Genomic DNA, 23675 nt, shown 5'->3' with positions numbered 1-23675 from the left:
TTTACAGTTTATTATGACTCAGTCAGTGTTAAACAGGCCTCAGCAGCGGGACTGGGTGGGAATAGTACATGTGGTGGGGAAAAGCCACGAGTGACTGGCTCCCAGATGAGTTTACAGCGGGGCCCCCGGTCGTATCTGGGGCTCCGTTCTCGTGGTAAAGTATGGGCACCCTCACAATCCTCTGCGCCGCCGCATGGCTCAGGTTGGCCGCCTCCAGCTCCGCGGCCAGTTGCCGTTTCCACTTATTCCTCCGGTTCTGAAACCAGATTTTGACCTGCGTCTCCGTCAGGTGCAGGGAAGCGGCCAGGCCCGCCCTCTCCGAGCTGCTCAGGTAGCGCTTAATGTCGAAGGTGGACTCCAGCTGGAAGACCTGACTCCTGGAAAACACCGTGCGCGTCTTCTTCTTCCGGCAGGGCTTCTTGTCGGAGTCCAGCTCGTCCGTTTTTCTCCTCCAGTCGTCGCCCTGCTCCGACTCTTTCTTTGGCTCATCCGTTTCACTTTCATCCAGCGCGATGTCGTCGTCGGCGCTCTCCTCTTTGACATCATGGTCACTTTTGTGGAGATCCGGGGAGCGCCTGTCCGGTGCCGGTGATGCCTCCCTGAGGTTGGCCTTCTCAGACCCTGCAGAAAAGATTACAAGCGTGATTCTTTGGACCCTAAAGCCTATTATCTGCAAAGGCAACCACCTGTATTTCAATATGAAATTGGCCAATGCATTTTTTTTCTTTCCTTAAAATATCCATATAAATCGAGAGTTTATATTCCTTATAATCAAGCAACTCATTATAACAATCATTTACACATTTTCACTATATCCAAGCAGGCCCTGCTGTGACATTCATCTAACTCAAGATGATTTCTGCCGTTTTCTGACATGTATACGTAGAGTTAAAATAACAATATTTACCCCCGGTCCTCAGATGAGCCCCAAACGTGTATGGGTACCACCAGGCAGACGCTCTTTCCAAATACTGCCCCGATAGTCCAATTCTGTGTGAGGGCAACTCAAACCGAGGGAGAGACAGGTCACCGAGCCGAGAGAAGAAGCTGCTCTCGAACACTCCTTTGGACGAGTGGAGGAAGCTTTTCGGCTTCGCGGGTTTGTCCTCGATGTTCAGCAGGTTCTTTATGGAGAACGGAGAGTCCTTTGCGGGTTGGCGAGTCTCTTGCGCATCAGAGTCTGCCATCACCGGTTATTGTCCGATGTGGATCAACATTAAAAAAAAATATCACGAGGGAAGAAAAATGCCTTAAAACTGATTTTCTTTCTTTATATATTGTTGTTAAAAGTCAGAGAAAGAGGAGGAGAGGGGAATAAAAAAGAGAAAGTCGCACGGAGCCGGTTCCACCTCCTGAGGATGATCAGAGTGAGGACGCACAGATCGCTGCGTCAAACTTGCGCCGGATTGTAATGATGAAATCAAAAATGCCATCCGAGTTAAAACGCGCCTCTGTTACGTCTCTGCTATTGGGCAGGTACAATAGCAAATGAGGTTTGAGATGAATCCGCGGGGGGGCTGTGACGAGAATAGACTCAGAAGAAAGAAAAAAAAGAAGGGCCGCGCAAGCGTTTTGGCTTCGGGCTCAACAGTAGGCACACACTTATCATCCAATTAGATTAAAGAGGAAAATGTCTCAAGGTTTTTGGGGCGTGCGCAATCACCGGTCAGTAAATTGAATACATGGTCCAGAGATTATCACACTGCAAGGCAGAGCATCTTGGCCTTGGCACAAATATTACCAAGATTACGCACAGATTTTACGCATTAATGCGAACCGCTAATTATCAAACCATAATCTAATGGGAAACCTTTTGAGTAGCTATTGCACAAACAATTTTCTTACTCTATTCCTGTGCTGAGGCTGCTGCTGCTGCTGAACACTGAGACCTGCTGAGGCTCAACCTGTCACTCATCTGTTGCATTTCAAGTTTCCTCCCTTCCCTTGGTGCAACAGGAAAGCAATACACGGCTGTGCGCTTCACCTTGACCGGAGCTCACTGACTTCAGTGTAATTTTATTAGTCAGGAAGTGCTACAGGCAGACATCAAACTGAAGGCTTATACCATTGCGATAAAGCCCTTTTCAAATCAGCTTTGCACAAAAGCCTGCAGACCCACAATGGCAGCAGGTGGTGTAATGCACAACACAGGGCTTGTTTCTGTCGCATGTTACAATAGTGCTGCAGCAGCTCATATTTGTAATGACACATTCATATAGTTGACTGGGATCAGATTAGAAGAAAAGGGGGGAGTAAATGGAGTGTCCTTTGTGTATGTTTCTGCCATCAGACTAAAAAAAGCACATTTAAATTACAGATTGATGCACAGGATGGATTCTGATTGTAACATCATGGCTTCTTTGATTTACATGCAGACACAAATCTGAAAACGCACAAAAAAATGATGTAGCTCCTGGCCTTTGATTGAAAAAAGTGTTTTTGTGCATATCTTTACGTGTAATTTGGGGTAAAATTCAGCTCATACATGTTGATAGCAGGCAAAAAAAAAAAAAAACTCAACACCGGCCGCATTTGAGATTCATCATTTAAACCAAACTTGAAGCAGATGCAGTGAACTAATCAAACAAATTGAATTTGCTCAACCTACAAACATGCAGCCTGTCCTTTTAGCTCATGGAGCGCTCTCCAGCTCTAAAGGACAACACTGTGTTTTGTGAAAAGCTACTTGAATCCCTGCATAATTAGAGGTCTCATAGCTGTGTTAAAGATGGGGGCGGAGAAAGAGGCCAGTTGAGCTGCGTTTGCCGATTCAAAGTGAAAAACAGATAGCTGTGTTTTCATCAGATTATGTTCATTAAGCAAGGGCTCCTTCAATAGACAGAACAAGTCAGAGTGGATCAGAGGGGAAAACAGAGAACACTCAATCAAGGATGCAAACGCTGTGTGCCTGCATGTGCTTTCCCTTTTCTGTTTTGTTTAAGTGATTTTTGGAAATGTCTCATCTTATCAATTAGATGTCCACATTACAATATGTCTCTCCAAGCCTCTGTCATGTTCTCTCCAAAGTGACACAGTATAGCGCTAACATTACCTGCAGATTAACCACAAGTCTAGAGGTTTATATCTTATTACATCATGTCAGATTATTAGTTCTTTCAATAAAGACCCAGGGCTAAATTATAGCCTACTTCTTCAGCAGCCCACTGAAACACTAATCATTTGGCCTTTTTTTTTTTTTTTTTAAAGGATATGATGGTGATGAAATATAATGTACATGTGGTCAATCTCTCTCTGACAGTCATCTAATTTAACTCCATACATGGGAATAGTCTTAAAAAACACATATTTATTAAATACTGTGTGGGGGAAAAAAAAGGAGAGCTTCCCTACCATGATAGAGAACAGAATTAGGCTTTAGACATTTCAATTAATTGTACCATATTCAGTAAGTGGAATGATCAATAAAATATGAGGAGAATGCTTTGTCATATTAATGTCTTTATATATATGTCTGTTAATCTTTTATACACCAGTTTATGTTCTTTTCGTCTCAGTATATTATTAGATAGAGAATTTTCAGAAAGAGCTTTTTTATCTCCCTGTTAAAGCAGCATTTAATTAGTTTTAAATGGAAAAATGACACAATCTTGTACAGTAAGTGTATGAAAACACAGTTATCCATTAACTTCATGGAAATCATACATTTAAATATGTCCTATAATTTGGGATCAAAACTGGCAGTAGCTAGCATTCCAGCAATTAGGAATAAATTCCACTCTGGTTAAATATACTGTATATATAAAATCATTTAACTAAATACCATGAAAGCACGTGTATAGATTTTTTTCCTGAGGTGTCATGGGGGTCTGTATATTTGGACACAGCTCGTCTGTTTTGTGTAAAACAATAAACCTCATTTTACGCAGCATGTAGGCCACGGACGTGTAATCAATCTCACCTGCAAAATGATCAGTGAGGCAATTATGCAAGGCAGGCTCTTTTCATCTGAAGCACTGGCATAATTAAATTGACATAAAATATCATTAGAGGTGACAGGCTGTTATGAGACGTGGTAATTGACTGCTCTCTCAGTGAGAAGCTGCCTCGTATCCGGGTGCTGCTGTCACTCTAGACAGTGCTCCCATCTAGTGACAGAACTTGGTACTAACCTACAACCAGACACAAACCAAATATAGATATAGCACAGTATGATTCACATTTATTGATTTTGTTAGTTATTGACAGATCACTCTTTACATGTAATATTTTGTTATGATGCGAAAATGCGTTCTCATTTTGCCAGTAAGGCACTGTACAGTATTTACGGTGCACAATGTGTGCAGGACTGTTACAATCCACCTGTTTTAAAGTATATTGCAAAGAAAATGCACCATAAAATTACTGATCTCAGTCATAGCAGACCCTCTGAATGCAGTCAAACATTTAAGGAAAATCCTTCAATAACTCCTCTACATTATTGCAACACTGGATGTTATTCTGATATGATTCATTGACATACTGTATATCAATAAGAAGAACACAAATATGGCCAGAAGGGAAATGATACAGATCTACACATGAACAACACTGTGATAGAAAATGAATGGAAAAGTGAAAAAAAAAAAAAAAATCATCACACCAAAGAAACTTTAATCCCAAAGCTGGAGAAGAGTAACTACATCAGTAACGTCAGTGGTGGGAACTACTTTACAAGTATACAAGTTGAAACTGCAACAAAACTCTAGGAAGATGAGAGCAGCTCTACAAACAAAGCAACGCTGCCGTATTTATCCCACCAAAGTCATTTGAGGGAAAAGAAAAACCCACATGGAGTGTAACACAGAGTGCAATCTACCAGGCTTTCAGTGGTCGTACTCCTTATCAATGAACTTGGCCATACTGGATAGCTGGATATTCGTCGTGCCCTCATAAATGGTGCCTGCACATGAAAACAAAACAAGACAAAAAGGAGGAAAAAAAGAACACAAGGTCAATATTGTCAAACTCCCCTGCTCACTACACGAGTCTGCAGCTTTCACTATCAGGAGACAAAGGAGGCTCATTATGCCTGAGCTCCAGCTGGAGAACTGAGGAGCTGAAATGGAAGTGATGAAAGCAAAAGTGACATTTTGCCCTGGCAAGTTCCCTTGGCTGTGTGTTGGCATAATGACACTCTGAGAGGGGAATTCCTGGAGAGTCCGATTACAGCTGCTGCCGCTGCTACCAGCCCTCCGCTCCACCCCGCCGTGGTCCAATCACACACAGCTACACCTGACCTTCCTGTAACTCTCATGAGCCGTGTCCTTTTTCCACACAGTGTGGCTTCAGTCTCGGTCGCCTGAACCACTTTTGATCTAAACAGTGGTTTCACAAATATAAGTATTCGTCTGGTCTTACTCACCAATTTTACAGTCTCTGTAGTATTTCTCTATGGGGTAGTCCTTGGTGAACCCTACCCCTCCCATCCATTCGATGCACTTAGATGTGGTTAGGGTTGCAACCTGAGGAGGAGAGAAAATAACAGGAAAATAACTTTAATATAACTTTTTGAAAGTTTCCTGGCTAAGATCAAAACAACATATTGAACATGTAACACGGAGATTGCAAAACATGACACACAGACATTAAAAATCTGAATTCTGAGAATGATACAGCTTCAGCAACTTCCAAATAATGTGTAAGATTAAAATAAAACTGATGATCACAATATTTTCTATTAAAAGACATGAACAGTCTCCAAAACCTTGGAAACGTCATCCTTGTGTTCCACTTTAGTCAGTGATTCAGTCGACTGACCTCTGCTGTGAAGTATTTAGCCATGCAGGCCTCCTTGATGAACGGTCTCCCAGCCTCCTTCAGACGAGCAGCGTTGTACGTCAGCAGCCGAGCAGCTTCAATCTGCGTTGCCACGTGAGCTATTTGATGTTGCAGGCCCTGGAATAGATAAAGCACCATAACACCATGCAGATAAGCACCCATTATACAAAACATTGGCAACCAGCATAATGTGAGCGATCACAAACTTGTAATGTAAAAGAAAGGAGATCGTCACCTGGAAGTCAAAGATGCGTTTTCCGAACTGTGTCCTCTGTCTGGTGTACGGGATGGTGTGGTCAAAGCAACCCTGTGCCAGGCCAAGCATCTGAAATACAAGACAAATTAGCACATACAACATTTTCATGATACATGTAGGCCTAGTAATGTTGAACGGAGCATCGTTTACCTGACTTGCAATTCCGATCCGGCCCTCATTCAACATTCCTATGGCGTACTTGTACCCATGGCCGATCTGTCCCAAAATGTTCTTCTCTGGTACCTACAGTAAGAGAATGTGCGGTTAAGAAAAGTCACAGTGTGTTTGTTTCACATTAGTCTGGTTCACACAGTAATGTGTGTGGCAGCACCTTGACATTGTCCAAATTCAGTGGGCAGGTGGAGGACGCACGCAGGCCGAGCTTGTTCTCCTTTTTGCAGATCTCAAGTCCCTCGGTGTCCCGGTCCACTATGAAGCAGGTGATTCCTCGGTAACCCTGTCAATCACAAGACAGTCTAATGTTACATTTGTAATTGTACAAGTGCCAGTGTCAGTGAGGCATTAAATGCATCTCTGCCAACGGGGTGCGAACATTCAGTAAATCAGTAGAGATGTCGGGGAGGTCTTGATTTAACTCTAGGCTACAATTTTAAACATGTAAGTATGTATGTACAGTGACAATAAACTTAACTAAACTTTGAAACAAACACTCTCAAAGAACAGAATTATCTATGTGGATTTTTCTTCATTTTGTATCACTGGAAACTGAATGGACAAAACAAGACATGTGAACACATCACCTTGGCCTGTAAGCAGATATACTTGGCTTTTTCACTGTCTTCTTTGACAAGACAATCAAGATAGATTCAATAGCTAACGGAAGTATATTTACCCTATACCATACCTCATTATTTTATGCAGACAGAGAGCTAGACATTGAGACATTTCCTTAAGAAATATAAAAAAACTAAATGAGGAGGCGCATTTTGGCTGAGAACTGGCAACAAGATGGAGAGTTACTCACAACTGAAAGGTCCACATTGGCCATCACCAGGAATACACCTGCATGTTCTGCGTTACTGATCCACATCTTGGATCCGTTGATGATGTAATAGTCCTTGTGTTTTTCAGCACGTGTCTTCAGAGAAAAGGCGTCGCTGCCTGACTCGGCCTCAGAGAGGCAGAAGCTTCCAACCTGTGTGACATGAGAACAGGTACATGAAGTAGAGAAGGGGAAAAAATCCCAGGAAGTGTTGTGCAGAATATGCACAGGCAATAAAGTGATCTTTTCAGATTGTTCAATGGCTGTTTGTCAACTAGCTGCCTTCACCTTTAAATTACAACCTGGAAGCACCACAGGTTCAAGCCACAATAAAAACTAATCAGACTGTCAGATGCTCACCATGTCAGTTGACAGTCGGCTGAGGTACTTCTCTTTCTGAGCCGGGGTGCCCAGATTGCCAAACAGTGTGTTGATCAGTGTGTTCTGGATGTCGCAGAGCACAGCCACAGAGGGATCCACCTTCGCCAGCTCCTCAATAACCAGAATGGAGGAGAAGAAGGTCGAGCCAGTGCCGCCGTACTCTGGGTCGATCTCAATACCCATGAGCTGTGATGATACAATATCAGAGTTACCAATGGTATAATAAACATAATAGTGTATCTGATATAATTGTGCACTTTACATACTCCTTGTTCGAAGAGAGATTTGATCACTTCCTCATCCATGACTGAATTCTCATCCATCTTTGACACAAATGGGGCGATGCGTTCTTGTGCATATTTTTTCACTGTCAAGCAACAACACAGATGTTCAATGTATCAGGTATATTTATGTCCAGCAGCAGATCAGCAGCTGTAGTTATTTATGCATATGAGATATCCCAGCTCACCTGCATCCCTCATCATGCTCTCCTCCTCTGAATATGTCTGAAGGGGAGGGAAGGAAACCACCCCAGATGCCTGATCTGAAGCCACATCTGGGGCAGATCTGGTGTTCAGGCTCCTCCAACCAGCCTGACATGCCCCCCATGGCCGAGAGATCTGTCTGCAAGACTAAAGGCAGGGCAGAGAGCAAGTTGGAAGGATAATATAATAATGAGACATGTTGATTATCGGATATTACTAATAGCACAGGCTAGCACATTCACCCCTTTCTTCATTTAAGTTAGAGTTAGCATAACAAGTTAGTTTGTTTGCTAATGTTAGCCGTCTGCTAGCTAGCAACATAACGTAAACAAAGGACAGACATGTTAGCCAAGCTTTACGGGATAAAACAGTGTAGAGGAAGTTAAAATCAACGTAGAAACCCTGTAAATGCACTTAAACATAACCATAGTCTCACCTTTGACAAAATCCTGACCAACGGGGCAGCCATGCTGTGTTACGAAATGTTTACATGGTGCCTTCACTTGCCTCTTTTACGAATCGGATTTTGTGCTTGCATAAAAATGAACAAATAAAAACAATAATAACTTGCCAAGTAAGTATAAAAAATAATTGAACGATTGGGTATAGCTGAATTTATCAGTGGCTTTGAATTAAAACACAAAACACACGGGAAAAGTCTACCGTGTATGACAGGGCTATTCAATTGGCGGCCCGCGGGCCACATCCGGCCCCGAACCAATGTCCGAGTGGCCCGACTCGTGGTTGACCCAAAAAAATAAAACAAAACAAAAACAGAGGGGAACACGTTTTGCGAGAACTCAAAATCCCTACTGTAGGTCAGACAGTGAATGCACCACTCAACGCAGCCAAGCAACACACAACCCACCCACCCAGTCAGTGCGTTGTTTTGAAAGTTACCGGTAGAACCGAGGCTTGGTCGGTCAGCTGCTCTCCAGAAACACCGTGTCGGGCCACAGCCGCTCGTCACGGAGCGGGAGGCTTCGCCGCGGCGGACGTCCGGACGGCCGAGGCTGAGGCGGCCCTCCGTGGTCCCGTGGTGCTACAGGTCAGAGAGAGACAAGTCTCCCCGTCCGTCCAGGACCGACGGACCTCACACTCCCCACCGGGCCGCTGTGGCACGACACGGTGTTTCTGGAGAGCAGCTGACCGATCCTCAGCCCTCCCATCAGCCAACAATAAACCGTGGCGGCTGGTTAATACTCCACCAGTCTCTACACTCTTTCAGTCACACATGAGCACTGTCCACGCAGTGACAGCACGCCATGCTCCGCTGCCCTTTTTTTTCTTTTGAGGGAATGAAGTAACCAATAATTTAATTTCAACGCAACTACGTAGCCTGCTTGCAATGGAATCAGAACAGTAACTTGACTGGGTCTGGGAAAGCTACTTTTCAAAGGAATAATCCGTAATCAAATACTTTCCCAGAGTAATTTGCCCCTAAATAATTTGCTCCTTGTTTTTCACCAATCAAAATATGTTAGAGAAGAAATCTGTGTTCATTTTTAGGCCTAATTTTAAGACTATAGGCTACATTTAGTTATTTACATAACACCCTGCTGTAAACCTCAGTGGAAACTCAGAGGACAGTAGGCCCCAGGAAACTTTTATTTCCTAAAAAAAAAAAAACCTCAAAGCACAACTACATCTTGACTTATTCCCTTTTGTTTAGTAAGTTGTTTAGTAGCTAATGCTGGGTTTTAAAAATGCCCCTCATTTGTAATAACCTCCTCCTTATTGACCGCTGAAAATGTCCGGCCCAGCTTAAGGTCTCGGTTTTAAAATCTGGCCCCACTGAATTTGTAATTGAATAGCCCTGGTGTATGAGAAGCGTTCCCGTGAACCGTATTGATGGTAATGTGTTTTCCAACTGTACCCGAAGGCAACAGTTGGTACAAGGGGGAAAAACGGAAGCAGTGAGGCGTTGACCTGGTAACGATTGTAGCTAATAATTTATCAGAGCATAATTTCCATATTTATCTCCGTTTAGCGGCAATGTTGTTGGTTCACTAAACGGTACCGTAAGATGAGATATACGGGGAAGGTTGCTGTCAAATAACCGGTGTTAGGGGACGTTAGCTCTGCTGAACACCTGTGAGCACGTCGGGTGTTAACAGGCAAGCTAACAGTTACCGTACGTTAGCTACTTTGTAGTCAGCTGGTGTCAAATGTGAAAACAGAGTTGGCACATCTATCATGTCTGATTGATTATTATGAACTAAATTAGCTCAGAGTCAACACACCAAAGGAAGAGATGGAGGAGATAAAGACCGAGCCTGTGGATTTTGTGAAGGAATTTCAAGAGTACCTGACACAGCAAACTCAACACGTCAACATGATCTCAGGCTCTGTTTGTGGGGAGAAGGAGTCAGTGGATCAGTTTCAAGCCGGTGAGGAGGACGCACAATCATACAAAAAAAACAAGTAGGCTAGTACACAGTAGTATAATGATGTTAAAGTCATGGTGTTTGTTTGTTTTGTCGGTAGCTGCTGCACCCAGAAGTGAGCATAATGGTCTGGACCCTCCGTCTGTGGAGGTGAGCCTGTCCATGGAGGACGGGTCAGAGGTGCAGATGGACGGACTGGAGAGGACCTGTGATGGGAAGTACAAGTGTAGCTACTGCAGCTATGCCAACAAGGGCATGGCTCGGTTAATAGAGCACATCCGCATTCACACAGGTCAGTGTTTACAGTCACACATTTGCATTTATTCACTCAAGGAACACCATGGGCAATATATTTTTTTTTATGTCAGGGCGATGAGGAAGTCCACTTTTTTCCCCCACTATAAATGTTCAAATGTGGCACAGTCAGCATCAGCATCCGTGTTTTTTATAATCAGTTTATGATTTGATCTTTTTCCCCTAGTAAAAATGCCAAACATTTCTCAGTCCCAGCCTCTTCACTGTGAAGACAAATGAAACAACCCATTTTAGTACATGACCCTGGGCTGCTAGAAATGACATGTTGTTTATCTGTTGTTTGCCATTGTTATGGTCTTTTTTATCTGATTTTATTTGTTCTATTATTATCATTATCCTTGTTTTTAGGACTTATTGTTCCTTGATTGATTATGTTCCTATGCTTCTATCCTGACCGTTTTATCTCACTCTGTAAAGCAGATGAGGTCTTTGGTTTTATGTTTTTTTTTAATGTTCTTGTCTGTGTTATTTTAACTTGTTCTGTAAAGCACTATGTAACTGTGTTTCCAAAGGTGCTATACAAATAAAGTTGATTATTAAATATATTATTATTATTATTGCCTAGAATTGTTTAAAGAAAACAATGGCAGAGTAATTGATAATGAAATTATCAATCATAGCAGCAATATTGGAAGAACTCATTGCTGTCTCTTTTTTTTTTGTCTGTATCATATAGCTCTATAATCCCTTTTGCAGCACACATGAACTGTCCTTTATGCCTTTTTGCTGTTTTTGCTGCAGAATATGTAATGTCAGCTAACAGCATTTATTTCCTCTCCTGACTGTCACCCAGGAGAGAAGCCTCACCGCTGCCAGCTGTGCCCATTTGCTTCAGCGTACGAGCGCCACTTGGAAGCCCACATGCGCTCGCACACTGGGGAGAAGCCGTACAAGTGCGACCTCTGCGCCTTCCGCTGCAGCGACCGCAGCAACCTGTCGCACCACCGCCGCCGCCGCCACAAACTCCTGCCCACCAGGGTGGTCCGCTCTCCTTTCTCCAACAAGAGGATGCTGAGCGCCTTGCAGAAGAGGACGGGCTCGCTGGGCTTCAGCAGGCGACTGCTCATTAATTTCAACTCCCCCTCCATGGTGTTGCCAAAGTCAGATTATCTAAATGACTTGTCTCATAAGATTCACCAGCACTTGAACGGCAGCGAGTACAAGAACCTCCCCAAGGTGGATGAGAACGACAGCTGCAGCAGGGGCAGCAATGGTTTGACGTTTAATAACCCGCTGGATCAGCTGTCTACGCTCGCCGGTCAGTTGGCCGACCTTCACCCCGAGTCTCAGACCCCTGCGTCTCCAGACAGGGAGTCCTTAAAAGACGAGAAGCCCATCCTCATACATCAGGTTTCTAGCGAACAGGTTGCAGCGTGTTCAAACAGATCGCACACGTCACCGTCGAAGGAACAATCACCAACCTCGGGCCACGGCGCTTGCAGTCCAGATCCCGGCCTGGGTTTTATCAACAACATGAACGCCCTAACTGCGAGTGTAAACAACAGTCAGCCGGGCACACCCACCGCTGCCCTGACAACACCGGATCAACAGCTGTTAAAATGCCAGCACTGTGATATACACTTTTCTGACAATATCCTCTACACCATCCACATGGGCTGCCATGGCTATGAACATCCTTTCCAGTGCAACATCTGTGGACACATGTGCATAGACAAATACGACTTTGCATGTCATTTTGCCCGTGGCCAACATAACAAGTGATTTCTAATGAAAAAGAAGCACACGGAGTCATACATCCTTGTTTTCAGTATTTGGTTTGCGTGGCATTTCAATACAATAACTCTGATTTATATTTTTGTTATGTACAGTTTACTACTTATGTTACACTCACTACCTGCACTATATTTTTTGCCTTCTATATTACTCTCAACTTTGAGCCTTTCACAATAGTTTTGAATGTACAAAACCACAGGTGCATGTCGCGGCACAGTGTAGTCTGCAGCCTCCTACAGTCAGTGTTGCTTGTGTTTAGAAGATCTTTGGTGGTTTGCCACATCTCACCTCTTTGCAGTGACTCACCAGGTTTTCCACTCAGCTCTCTCACTCAGTAAAGCACAATTACACAGGCAGCTATATGCAAGACATTTCAAATAAAAGACCAGTTAACAGTATTTATGTAAATACTTAAGAGCTTCAGCAGCACAAGAATCAACCACAGGGCTGTTGAAACTGTCACTTTGCCCACCGTCTATAATATCACTTTTCAGGTTAATTAAACACCAAAGTTTTTTTTTAATTAGTTGGACTTGTTTTGCTGTGAGAAACTAAAAGTGGGATGTTCAGAGACTGTGTGGAACGAAGTATGTGTCCATCTAGGCTTATTATAATCCTGATTGCTGTTCTGATATTTATTTATTTATACCTCACTCCACAGAGTGTAGGTGTCCAACCAAGTGAGCAAGTAATATTTTAGATGTGGTCGTTTTTTTTATTATTATTATTAATTTACCCTCAATGCCTTTTTCTACAAATATTTATGAACTGTCTTGAGTAGCTTTGTGATGCTGTATTTCAATTTTTAGTACAAAATAAATCTCAATGTAGCCACATCATGTTTGTGTACTAGCTGATGTTGAGGCACTGTAAAGATCCAGGGTAACCCTGTGATACCGTATTGTGAAATAATGTTACTAAACCCAGTTTTATTTTAAGAAGTAGTTTTTGATTTTGTGGAAATAATAAGACTTAATTTATAATCATGGTCTAAGGTAAAGACTTATTCTGGTGGTACGTTATTAACGTATAGACAGGAACTTTTAGATTAATGGGCACTTAAACCTTTAAACTTGTGTATCCTGACAAACAAGGTTAAAATGTTATCTGATGATATTTGCAAAAATCATGTACTTGGTGACTTCATAGTGGTTTATTAAAAAAAAATATTTATTTCATGTTTTTATTTCAAAATAAAATGTCATGATGTTCCATGAAACTGAAGAGGAAGTATCCAGCTAAAGTACATTTGATTTACATTTGCAATTTGATGCAATTAAACTTGCTTTGTGGGGGAGAAAGTCATTTATGGTCATTTATGATCCTCTGTAAGATGTCCTTTTTCTCATGGTCAAAAACATTCACTGCTGTTTTCACCACACGTTCCACATCAATGTCCTCCCCTTGAGTGAGAGACGTTTCCTGAAGCAACTCCTTCCTCAGGTTGTGTAGAAACGTTGCTTTGGATTCATTCAGCTGAGTTGCCAGAGACCTCATGTGTTCGGAGGACACTTGATTTTCTGAAGGAAACAAAAGCATCATGAAGACAGAGCTGCTGGGTGACGACAAAGTGAGACAAGTGTGAATTGTGTGACATCATTGAAGCTCTCGGCTCACCTCTGGCAGTTTTCATGGCTTCGGAAATCAGGCGTCGACAGGCCTGGTCAGCCTGGTGAACCACACTAGAGGCACATTTTAGACGGTCAGCTTCCTGCAAAGTATGATGAGATGACAATGACAGATCAGTCCTCCACCTCTGTAGGCACATACACAAAACACTTGTTTGAACTTCAAACACAAACACACCTTTTGTTCAGCGTTGTCCTCTACTGGGCTCAGCGGGTTACTCAGTGCAGAGGAAATCAACTCTATCACCCTCTGGCTGAAGACAAGCAACACCACAAGAAGAGACAGACAGAGGCAACCAATGAAACCTTTGACTAATGCACTTTAGTAAAACACTCAACAGGTTCTGATTCTGCTTTCTTACATGTCACATTTGGACAAACTGTCTGTAGTGTTGAGCAAAATGCTTTTTGACTCCCATGGGTTCTTCTGTGCATTTGGAGACTCCAGACGCTTCACCATCTCCAGTATCACCTCAGTGGGAACGGGCTCAGGCCTGCTCTGGTTTCTGCTGATGCATGACTCCAAATCACAGTGTAGAAACACCTGACAGAACCCAAGTGAATCTGTAAAGACAAAGTAAATCTGTAGTTTGAATATTATTCATTTTCCATAGTGCCCTGTGGGTTTAACTGATGAGATTTGCTGAAAACTTCCTACAGAAAACATGAAGTTCTCTTTAAATTGGCCTATCTTCTGTTGCAAGACACCTGTTGTGTTCAGGGGCTTGCAGGAGGCTCCCGGATTTACAGGTTTGAATAGCTTTACAGCATGAAATCAGCTCCCTTTAAACATTGTAGGCAGATATTTAGAATAAAAAAGGTTTGCAATTTAGGGGCTAAAAGTGCAAGACTACCACTAAAGTCCTTCATGTACATTCAGTGGCTTAACCTTACACTTTCTTGCAAGTTGGTACACTTCATATCTCATGCTTGGATAGTAGAAGTTGTCATCCAGTAGAAGGACAAGTGGTGCACGGCCAGCGTGAGAGTGGTCCAAGGCTTCAGGCTCCAGCAGAGTGCGAATGCATCGTTCCCATGCAGCACTGTTGATCTGACATTTGCTCGGCAGGTCGACCATCACTTGAGGTTTCTTCAAGAACTCCTCAATGCACTGCAACACGGCCTGTCTGTGCAGCTTCCACTCAGTGTGCTAGTAAGAAAGAAACACATTGTTCAGACCCTGTAAAGCATTTTGAAAACATGCAACTGAATTTTCATTAGTAAGGGGTGAAAAGTAGCCTAGCCTATATTTTAACAAACAGATCAACTCTAACTTGTTGTGCTTTTCCTCTTCAGTGCATAATTTCGTGTCAATGAAAGACTTGTAAAAGTAATTATGGGTTATTATCACTGTTCCCTCTCAGGTGTTTTACTGTGGAATTGCACACTGCTCCCCACCTCTTTGCCCAGAAGACAAAAAAAGTTGCACACTCAAATATCCCCGACTAGTTTACTGTTTATTTCTCCCTAATGTGCGCTTCAAATTGTGAAATATATGACCTTAACCGTGGTCTGTAGTGCAACTACAATTTAAGTTTTTGCTTGAGAATTATTATTACTGTTCATATCAAGAATGCTTCTGTGCCAAGAGTTGATGACACCAACTGATGTTAGTTATTTCTTTTCATATTGTTCATATGGTAATAAATGCAAAATCTATTTTGCCAAAACAATATTGTATTTTGTTATCATTAACTGTAACTGGAGTAGCCTAGGTAATGTTGTCAAAATAATCTGTTATCAATCATAATAGTAATAGCCAATTGTATTGATATTTGGAGTTGGAGAGGTGAGGCCATAGCACCAGCATGTGGAAGTACTGTGTACGCTTAAGCTGTCGCTCACAGTCGCTCAAGCAGGTAATCAGGGGAGTTGAATTTCTGCTCAGGAGTTTTGAAAATTGGAGGGAACATTGGTTATTATTCAGATTATTATTTAGTCTTGTGTCTTTACCACATCTTGCAGTACTGCGACCTCGTCCTCCACCGCTCTGGTCTGAAAAGCATGCTCGGGGATCAGGTCGTCATACGGCACCACAGTGGCTCTCCATCCGTGCTGTGCAGCGGTGCTCAGAGCCGTGCGGGCCAGGGTGGACTTCCCAGCGGCAGGCAGCCCGCAGAGGACACACAGACAAGCCGCAGCCCGACCGACACCGACACCGACACCTGCGTCCTCCTCTGCTGCCATGCGCTGCTGCTACTGCTGCTGCTGCTGCCAGGAAGCCGGTTAAACTCTCAACTTTTAACACGGTATTACTGCCATTCATATTTGACATACATGCAGGATGGTTACAGCTGACTACCTACTTCCGCTATACACGAGGAAACATGTCTTCCGGTCACAATGCTTTCAAAATAAAAGTCCACACTTAGGAGGGAGATGTATGAGGAGTGGGTCTGATTTACTCTATATTTCACAACTGTCTCCGTTTGTCTATGATGCATTTTTCATCTCCATCTGATAATATTTTATCAGAACCCCCTAACCTCTTTCATTCATTTATTTTACCTTCAACATTTTGATGGAAATTTTAGCATAAAAGTTGCCATCTATGTATCACCTGCAGTGAACATTTTCCCCACTGCTGCTGTTTAGATCAGCTCTGTCTCTAAGCGCAGGTGAGAAATACAAGAAAATAAACTATAAATAGTAATCAATCATTCATTACATTAACTGGATTCAGTGTGTAATAATGAAAGAGCAAATGGCACCTGGTGGAAGAAATACTCAAATCCTTTACTTGAGTAAAGGTTCCAATAAAGCAATGTAAAAAACAAAAAAAAAAGTCATAATAAAAAAAGTCCCACTTAATATGTAGCAAAACGTAGATAAAGGAGTAGTAGTTCCTCTGGCTGTTATTAGACATGACATATTAGATAAATACTAAACCATCATTGTGTAAACAAACAGTAGCAGTATCATCATTATATTACATTGACACATTTTTTTTATTACAATCAAATTAGTATTCACAAAATCTTTAAAATACTTTTGGGAAAAACATAATGGAAATACAAAAGTGCACATATTTGCAATGATTAATAATCAGGAATCAAATAAAACACATACATATAGCCTATAGCACTAAGTATTTACACATTTACCAGCCTCATCCACCACCGTGTTACGACAGCCTCCCTTATAAAGGTGCTGGCAACGGGTCACAGTGTTTAAAATTGTCCTTAATACAGTATAAAGCTGTAGTAAACTCTATACATGCATACATATAATTTGGTTAAAGAAGAGGATTAATTTTCTGGCTGTTTGGGAGGGATTGGTCTGGGCATACCAGGGCCCTGTTTCGGGGGTGGCGGCCTTGCAGGGCTAGTATTTTCTTCTTTATTCCAGTAATCCAGCTCTCCATATCTGAAACTGATATGCGGAAATTCAGGTTAATCAGTCTTACAGGTTTGTTAAGTGACAACTCTGAATTCTCTGAATGTGAGGTCACTTAAAACAGTACATACCCAGAAACTGGAGCTGTGGTAGCTGGCGGATTTCCAGGCTAGAATTGAGGAAGAAAAACAAAACAAAACAATATAATTAAATATACTGAAAATGTAGCTTATACTAGTACCTGTTAACTTATTATTGCTGTTTGTTTTCTTTTGTGTAACAGCATTTTTAGTATTGAAAACCTGGTTTTCCAGTTACAGAATAAACATGGCATTGTTTTGCCATGACTCACAGAAAACAAAAATACTTACTCTATCAGGTGGAGTCTGTGCTGGAGGCTGGGTTGTGGCACTTGGACGGACATTTCTGTTTGGTTGTGTGTTTGAATTTATATTTTGAGCATTATTTGACCTGTAATAAAATCAAAAACGTATTAAAAACAATAATCTTTCCATCAAAATTTAATTTAAGACATTACCACAGCAGCTTTTAAAATATGTCTAATGTGATTTGATGCTTACTTCCGCCTTCTACCTAGACACGGTTTCAGAGTATCTCTCCTGAAGACGTAGAGCAGCACCAGAATAAGAAGGACCAGAAGAGGGACCACCAACAGGAAGAAGATCAACAGGCCGTTCCTGAGGGAGTAGTCTGAGGATGCCGAAGTCATATGTGAACGGAACAATATATTTAACCATACTATTTATCATAAACAGTCATGTTTATATTGCATGTATGTTGCATTTTACACATTTTACAATACAATATCAAGTTATAATTGCCAAAATAATAGGCATGTTTTTTTTAAATTGATACAAGTGGTGTTATAAAATTGACAGAATCAATTAAAACCCACCTATCTGAGCTGGACCACTGTCTATGCTTCCACCTCGACCTGACCTGTCACAGTTGGGCGGGGCCCACCCGTTATCACAGTGGCAGTGTCCTTGGTCATTACATACCTGAAGAAAACATCATAACAGCAAAGTCAGACTTTCCATTAGTGGCCAGCAATGAAGTAAAGAAAGTGAGAACATTTTTTGGTTTTTTTTACCCCTCGGCCATTGCAGGTGGTCCGGGCATCACAGTCCAAGTTGGGCAACAGTGCAGTTGCATTTACACACTTAAAATCAAGGCAGGCCTGAAAGAGAAGATCAATAACTTAATATCATCTTTCACACTTTATGCGGTTAAAATGATGTGTCATTGTGGCTGAGTCTTCCTGGAACAAGTCACATCGCATTAGGTTCCTTATTACATTCCTTCTCTGACGTGCACACGTCCTAAAATAGTTTAACAGTACTGAAAGTCTGCTCACCTTTCCTGTACCACAAGGGCTGCCGGGGTTAACATAGGCAGGATCTAGCACATCTGTGCCGAGGTTGAAGTCTGCATTAATACATCTTGACCCATCGACTATTTGGATGCTGACTTGGGCTCCGGGAGGGGGGTTGTTGACGTCCACATTGGTACACTGCACTTTTCCACACATGGTGTTTCTGCAGTGGAAGTTCAGAGAAAATTGTTCATCAGTTAAATTTGAACTAGCCCTTAACTGACAATATAATATTGCATCACATAATTTTGCTAACATAAGCATCAATATATAATGCATAAAGTACATGACAACATTGATGAAACTGTATCCATGTCAGTTCACAAGCCCAGTCCCCAACAGGTGTGCTCTGTGTTGCTGTATCATCTAATAAATAATTAAGGAGTTTCATCTCCTGAACTTGATACTAATTATAAAATGACTGCTGCAGAGTTACAGAAAATTTTAAATCTGAACTTACTCCACAGGACATTTGATGTAACCTCCACTGCTGGTGATGCCACAGTTTCCAAATGAATTTCCTTGGATATTTGCATGTTGAAAACAAACATCTGCTGCCTTTGTCGCTTGATCTGCCCAAAAGAGCAAATAATAGCCAAGATAAAATATTAATGATAAGAAGTGAATTAATATCTTGCCAGATGATCAGTATCTCCTTGTAGACTCTTAACTGGATTAACAACATCAGCATATACTGGATGTACCTGATACAAAGAGATGTTTGCATTGGTAATCATATGTCTGGCATCTGCCCTCGTAGCAGTATGCAGCATTGTTTTGACAAGACAGGCCATCTTTGAGATAGAAGTCGTTGGGACAGAACGCACTGCTGCCATCACAGTACTCAGGGAGATCACAAGTGTCTGCAGACCCTCTGCATGGTGTTCCAGATACTTTGATCTAAAACAAACAGCAGAAAATGTAGATTTTAAGTGCAAAGAATGGAGGATTTATTGCCTTCATTCACTGCAGTCTTGAGTCTAGCAGAATGCTGACCTGACAGTCTTCGCAGCATTCCCCATGAGCGCAGGTGGCCCCACGTCTAAACTGACAGGTGGCAGCAACACAGCAGCTGTTATCACATTCCTGTATGAAATGGAAACAGAACAAAACTATACCTGTCACCACACTACAAAGACATATCAAGGGTTAGACATTCATTCACAACACCTGTCTAAACTGAGAATAAACCACAAGACCAACCCTGACATTGTTTCTCTCTGTGAAACTTTTCACATTTACTGGTTGTCAGATTTAAAACACCTGCATACAAACACTTAGCTCCCTCTATATTACATGACAATTATGTACTCAACAATATGAAGTGCTCAAATCTGTAACTTCTTGAGTGTACTGATCAGATAGGCGGTGCTCTACCTCGGGTCTGCCACAGTCACACTGCTCTCCTTTGTCCAGACGGCCATTTCCACATTCAGCAGAATCAATCACATCTGAAGGTGACGGCTGGTTTCTCAGACACACGCCTCCTCCACGGAGGACGAGATTCTCAAAGTCTCTCTCACTGCAGGTGCTGAAACTGGTGGAACCACTACAGGGTGACAGGATAAGGTATTAATGAACAGACCCACAAAATCAATGGCCCGATCCGATCATATGTCTGCTTCTTATCACCTCCCCATGACAATATGGGTGTTGTAAAAGGCACAGAATATACTATTAACTGTTGGACTTTAACTACTATTTAAAGTCAAGGGGTTAAGAAATAATTTATGGAAGATGTTTTACGTAGCGCCGGCGGACATGATGCAGCTGTCTCCAGTACATCGGCAGCCTGTGTTGTCGTGATTCATCCCCAGATTATGCCCCATCTCGTGCGCCACAACAGTAGAGGCAAAAGCCAAATTGTCGTTGCCGAACTGTAAAAAGACACCATGAACATTCTGTGCTTAATTCACCATACATATCCAAACATGTTGTACTAAATTGAAAATCGTCCATTTTATAGTCACAGTGACAGAGTGTTTTTAGGCAGACTGATTTAATCTATTTCCTGATTGACGATTCAAAAGTTTGACCTAATTGGCAGCAATTCTCATCTTGTTCACAGGTATGTGGTTTATTTTTAGTTGTTCAGGAAGATGTATTTCCTTTCAGTATGACCATAAAAAAAATCTGCAAAAGAATCTAGGGAATCCAATGAGAAAATAAAAGATGCCTTGTCATGGAGCTCAGAAGCACTGTGGTAAGTCTAACCTGTTTGAAAATGAGCTGCACTTATACAAGGGTACATGAATAATGCAGGGAGTATCAGTTTCTACACAAAAGCTCACGCTGCCAAGGCACCGTAGTGTCAGCTGGTGTTAGAAGTTAAAAGGGAGTTGAACTGACCACGTTGATTCCTCCAGCAGTCGCTACGGAGCAGACGGTGCCCACGAAGGCCATACCCAATACACCTCCATCGTACACCGTCGGCCGACCACTGAGGAAGAAGTGAACCAAGAGATAGATCAAAAATCTGACCTGTATCAAACAGTGTCATGATGGCAACATGGTATTAAAAAAAAACAAAGGCAAGATGTTACTTACACAATGAGTTGACCAATGTCGTGCTTGATTCTTGGTAACAAAGTCGCCTTCCTCCATTGAACAAACCTCCCCAACACGTCTCCTGCAGATCCTTCCACACTGAATGGATTACTGTTCTTAAAAATCTCCAGGCCGACCAACACGACACGAATATTCAGAGGTTTGTAATACTAGAATAGAACAGAAAATGCAAGCAGATTGTCTTAAAGCACAGCACAGCACTAGAACAGAAACAATTTAAAGATGAAGATTAATTAAAGATTTTGCATTGTTTCTTTTACAAACAACTTAAAATCTCACCGCGTCCAGCAGGTTAGCCATTTCCACCAACTCTTCTTGTACCGCTGTCTCATTTTGTTCCTTAAAATTATACTGTAAAATAGATTTCACATAATGATACAAAAAATCATATTAGTTTGCATACATTGCTTAATACTTTGGTCAATATAATCCACAGCACAGGAAAAGCATTATGACATTTATGGATGGAACAGTAAGTGATGAGTCACTTGGCTGTACAGGGTGTTAACACCAACGCCAGACCTATTGCAAGGAATTCATTCTTGCTTTCACAGCAGTCAACTCATGCACACGCTGTGTACACCCACCCGGAGATTATCGGCAACCAGCACCAGTTCCACGTAACTGGTTTGTGGTAAATTACGCTTCCTCTGTTGAAACAGAAAGCAAAGATTCAAGAATAAGTCACAAGCATCAATCATGCTATCCAAAACCTATACACACTGACTGAATATAATATACATTAAAGTGAATGTAGTATGTCCTAACCCGCAACAGTGAGGTCAGTGAGTGTCCAGGTTCAAAGGGTTGATGGCTTTGCGTCGATCCGGCCTCACTGACGACCCCACAGGTGACGGGCTCAGACTGAATGTCTTTCATCAGGTACAGAATATGGTCATCGGTGGCAGATTGTGGCACGGGCTCAAGTGCATATGACTCATTTCCAAAGATGATCACACCCCTGTAAAGAAGTAAATAAAGAGGTCACAGATTGTTTTCGGCAAAATCGGACTGGTACGAACCTTTGAACTAACTGTATTTTGTCTAATGTGTGACCCAGCTCTGGCCTCAGTAGTACGGTTTAAATCAGCATCACTGTGAGAATTGTGTCTTAAGTTATATTTATCTGTTGAAGTGATGACCTCAAGCATTAATTCTACGAAAAATTATTATGAAATACCGAATCAGTATATGTCTGATTCATTGAGGAAGTAATAACAGGAACAGAGATTTTTCTACCTTAGGCCAGAGCATGTGCTGAGAGCCACCACTGAATTCTCATATCCCTCCACTTCTCCATGGTAGTAGCAGTGTGCCTGGGAAAAGAAAAAATAGATCCGGGGTAAAGGTTGAGGTTGTGACAGCCTTATAAACCAGGATAGGGAACATACATGGTGACTTACATGTTGTTTGAATGATGAGCTGTGTGTTTCATTATTAGTGGTGTCATGTGAATACTGAGCAAGGTTTGGGTGTAAAAAGTCCCTGAAAAAAAGAGAAAGTAAAATAAGTGGGACACTTGGTTTGAACAAAAGCACCAACAAAAAGGGACTTACAGTAATGACAGTATGAAATAAAGTATGCCTACCTGTTGATTTTCAGATGAAGCACCTGCTTTTTGTTGTTTATAATGAGCGCATATGATATTGCCTCCTCTTCATCCTTCTGACATGGATTAAAAGAAAGTATTATTAAATGTTAGGCGATCTTTAAGAGATCAGGTAGCCTAAAAAAAAAAAAATTAGGAAGGATTAGCAGACCTCATTGTGCTCTGGCAGTATGTTGACACTCCTTGTTCGTCTGTTAACGAGCTGAGGATTTACAATAGAGTACTTGGAAAGTTTTGATGTAATTCCATTGAGGTCTGAAAGAAAGGTGAATACACAAAGAAACTCTAAATACTGGGGAAATGCTAGAACACGTGATGCAATTTGCCCTCAGGACGTCATCTAAATAAATAAATAAATAAATAAATAAAAATCACCCATTAAAAGGAAAGGTATTGAAAATGTATCAACTTTCTGTGGAGTTATTACCTTGGTTTTCTGATTACATCGTTTTAAAATGACAAAAACAAACAGAATTGATCGTAAAAGTCTAGTGTTGGCTAAAACAGAAACGGAGCGAAGTAGCCTATTTTTTAGTGCTCTGTCGAAGTGGAACACAAGATATGATCCAGATAAGATAAACCTCACCTTTGTTGTCAATCCCAGATATGTAACAAAGCAAAAAACCAACGAATACGATGTATTTTCCGACCATGGTCCCGGTTACAGCATGAAGTCCGTCTCTGTGTCAGACCAAACTGTTTGTCCGGCTGTCCGCCTGAGAGGGCTGTGCTCTGCTCTCGCTTCCCGGTGCTCAGGTGCATCCTCTCAGTGGGTGTAGCCAGGTGAGCTACAAAGCAG

At 41.9% G+C, this 23675-nt stretch overlaps 5 protein-coding genes across 6 annotated transcripts; 1 reads left to right on the top strand and 4 right to left on the bottom strand.

Annotated features, from left to right (window-relative positions):
• Window positions 1–28: 28 nt before the first annotated feature.
• On the bottom strand, window positions 29–1187 carry hmx3b (H6 family homeobox 3b; the record flags this gene model as incomplete). Its single annotated transcript, XM_083993986.1, has 2 exons — window positions 29–621; window positions 908–1187. The coding sequence occupies 2 exons, from the start codon at window positions 1185–1187 to the stop codon at window positions 29–31; spliced, it is 873 nt and encodes a 290-aa protein (XP_083850112.1).
• Window positions 1188–4163: 2976 nt separating this feature from the next.
• On the bottom strand, window positions 4164–8411 carry acadsb (acyl-CoA dehydrogenase short/branched chain). The gene is made up of 11 exons (XM_083994913.1): window positions 8340–8411; window positions 7888–8050; window positions 7685–7785; window positions 7398–7604; window positions 7020–7190; window positions 6366–6491; window positions 6185–6277; window positions 6014–6103; window positions 5758–5895; window positions 5363–5462; window positions 4164–4900 (listed from the first exon to the last, which is right to left on the bottom strand). The coding sequence occupies exons 1-11, from the start codon at window positions 8370–8372 to the stop codon at window positions 4824–4826; spliced, it is 1299 nt and encodes a 432-aa protein (XP_083851039.1). The 5' UTR covers window positions 8373–8411; the 3' UTR covers window positions 4164–4823.
• A 1400-nt stretch (window positions 8412–9811) lies between these two features.
• Window positions 9812–13556, top strand: LOC311003055 (zinc finger protein Pegasus-like). Its single transcript, XM_083994735.1, has 3 exons — window positions 9812–10293; window positions 10391–10582; window positions 11399–13556. Exons 1-3 carry the CDS (start codon window positions 10158–10160, stop codon window positions 12325–12327), a joined length of 1257 nt encoding a protein of 418 aa, XP_083850861.1. The 5' UTR covers window positions 9812–10157; the 3' UTR covers window positions 12328–13556.
• A 1-nt stretch (window position 13557) lies between these two features.
• On the bottom strand, window positions 13558–16256 carry pstk (phosphoseryl-tRNA kinase). The gene is made up of 6 exons (XM_083994736.1): window positions 15921–16256; window positions 14862–15117; window positions 14330–14531; window positions 14146–14221; window positions 13957–14050; window positions 13558–13859 (listed from the first exon to the last, which is right to left on the bottom strand). Exons 1-6 carry the CDS (start codon window positions 16152–16154, stop codon window positions 13642–13644), a joined length of 1080 nt encoding a protein of 359 aa, XP_083850862.1. The 5' UTR covers window positions 16155–16256; the 3' UTR covers window positions 13558–13641.
• Window positions 16257–16968: 712 nt separating this feature from the next.
• Window positions 16969–23625, bottom strand: adam9b (ADAM metallopeptidase domain 9b). Of its 2 annotated transcripts, none has more exons than XM_083994915.1 (22): window positions 23463–23625; window positions 23028–23131; window positions 22856–22932; window positions 22671–22752; window positions 22507–22583; window positions 22036–22228; window positions 21855–21917; window positions 21547–21618; window positions 21247–21416; window positions 21049–21139; window positions 20446–20576; window positions 20077–20248; window positions 19696–19785; window positions 19404–19599; window positions 19160–19271; window positions 18682–18862; window positions 18418–18504; window positions 18220–18325; window positions 17885–18014; window positions 17675–17774; window positions 17435–17472; window positions 16969–17339 (listed from the first exon to the last, which is right to left on the bottom strand). In XM_083994915.1, the coding sequence occupies exons 1-22, from the start codon at window positions 23527–23529 to the stop codon at window positions 17216–17218; spliced, it is 2463 nt and encodes an 820-aa protein (XP_083851041.1). In that variant the 5' UTR covers window positions 23530–23625; the 3' UTR covers window positions 16969–17215. The 2 variants fall into 2 exon arrangements, with proteins under 2 accessions (XP_083851041.1, XP_083851042.1); XM_083994916.1 differs by having other exon boundaries at window positions 22856–22929.
• Window positions 23626–23675: the final 50 nt, after the last annotated feature.

Source organism: Trachurus trachurus (assembly GCF_905171665.1).
Source record: "Trachurus trachurus genome assembly, chromosome: 19".
In the NCBI taxonomy this organism is placed as follows: domain Eukaryota; kingdom Metazoa; phylum Chordata; class Actinopteri; order Carangiformes; family Carangidae; genus Trachurus; species Trachurus trachurus.
Note: the sequence above shows the minus strand (reverse complement) of the source record. Positions and strands in the feature narration are given on the sequence as shown.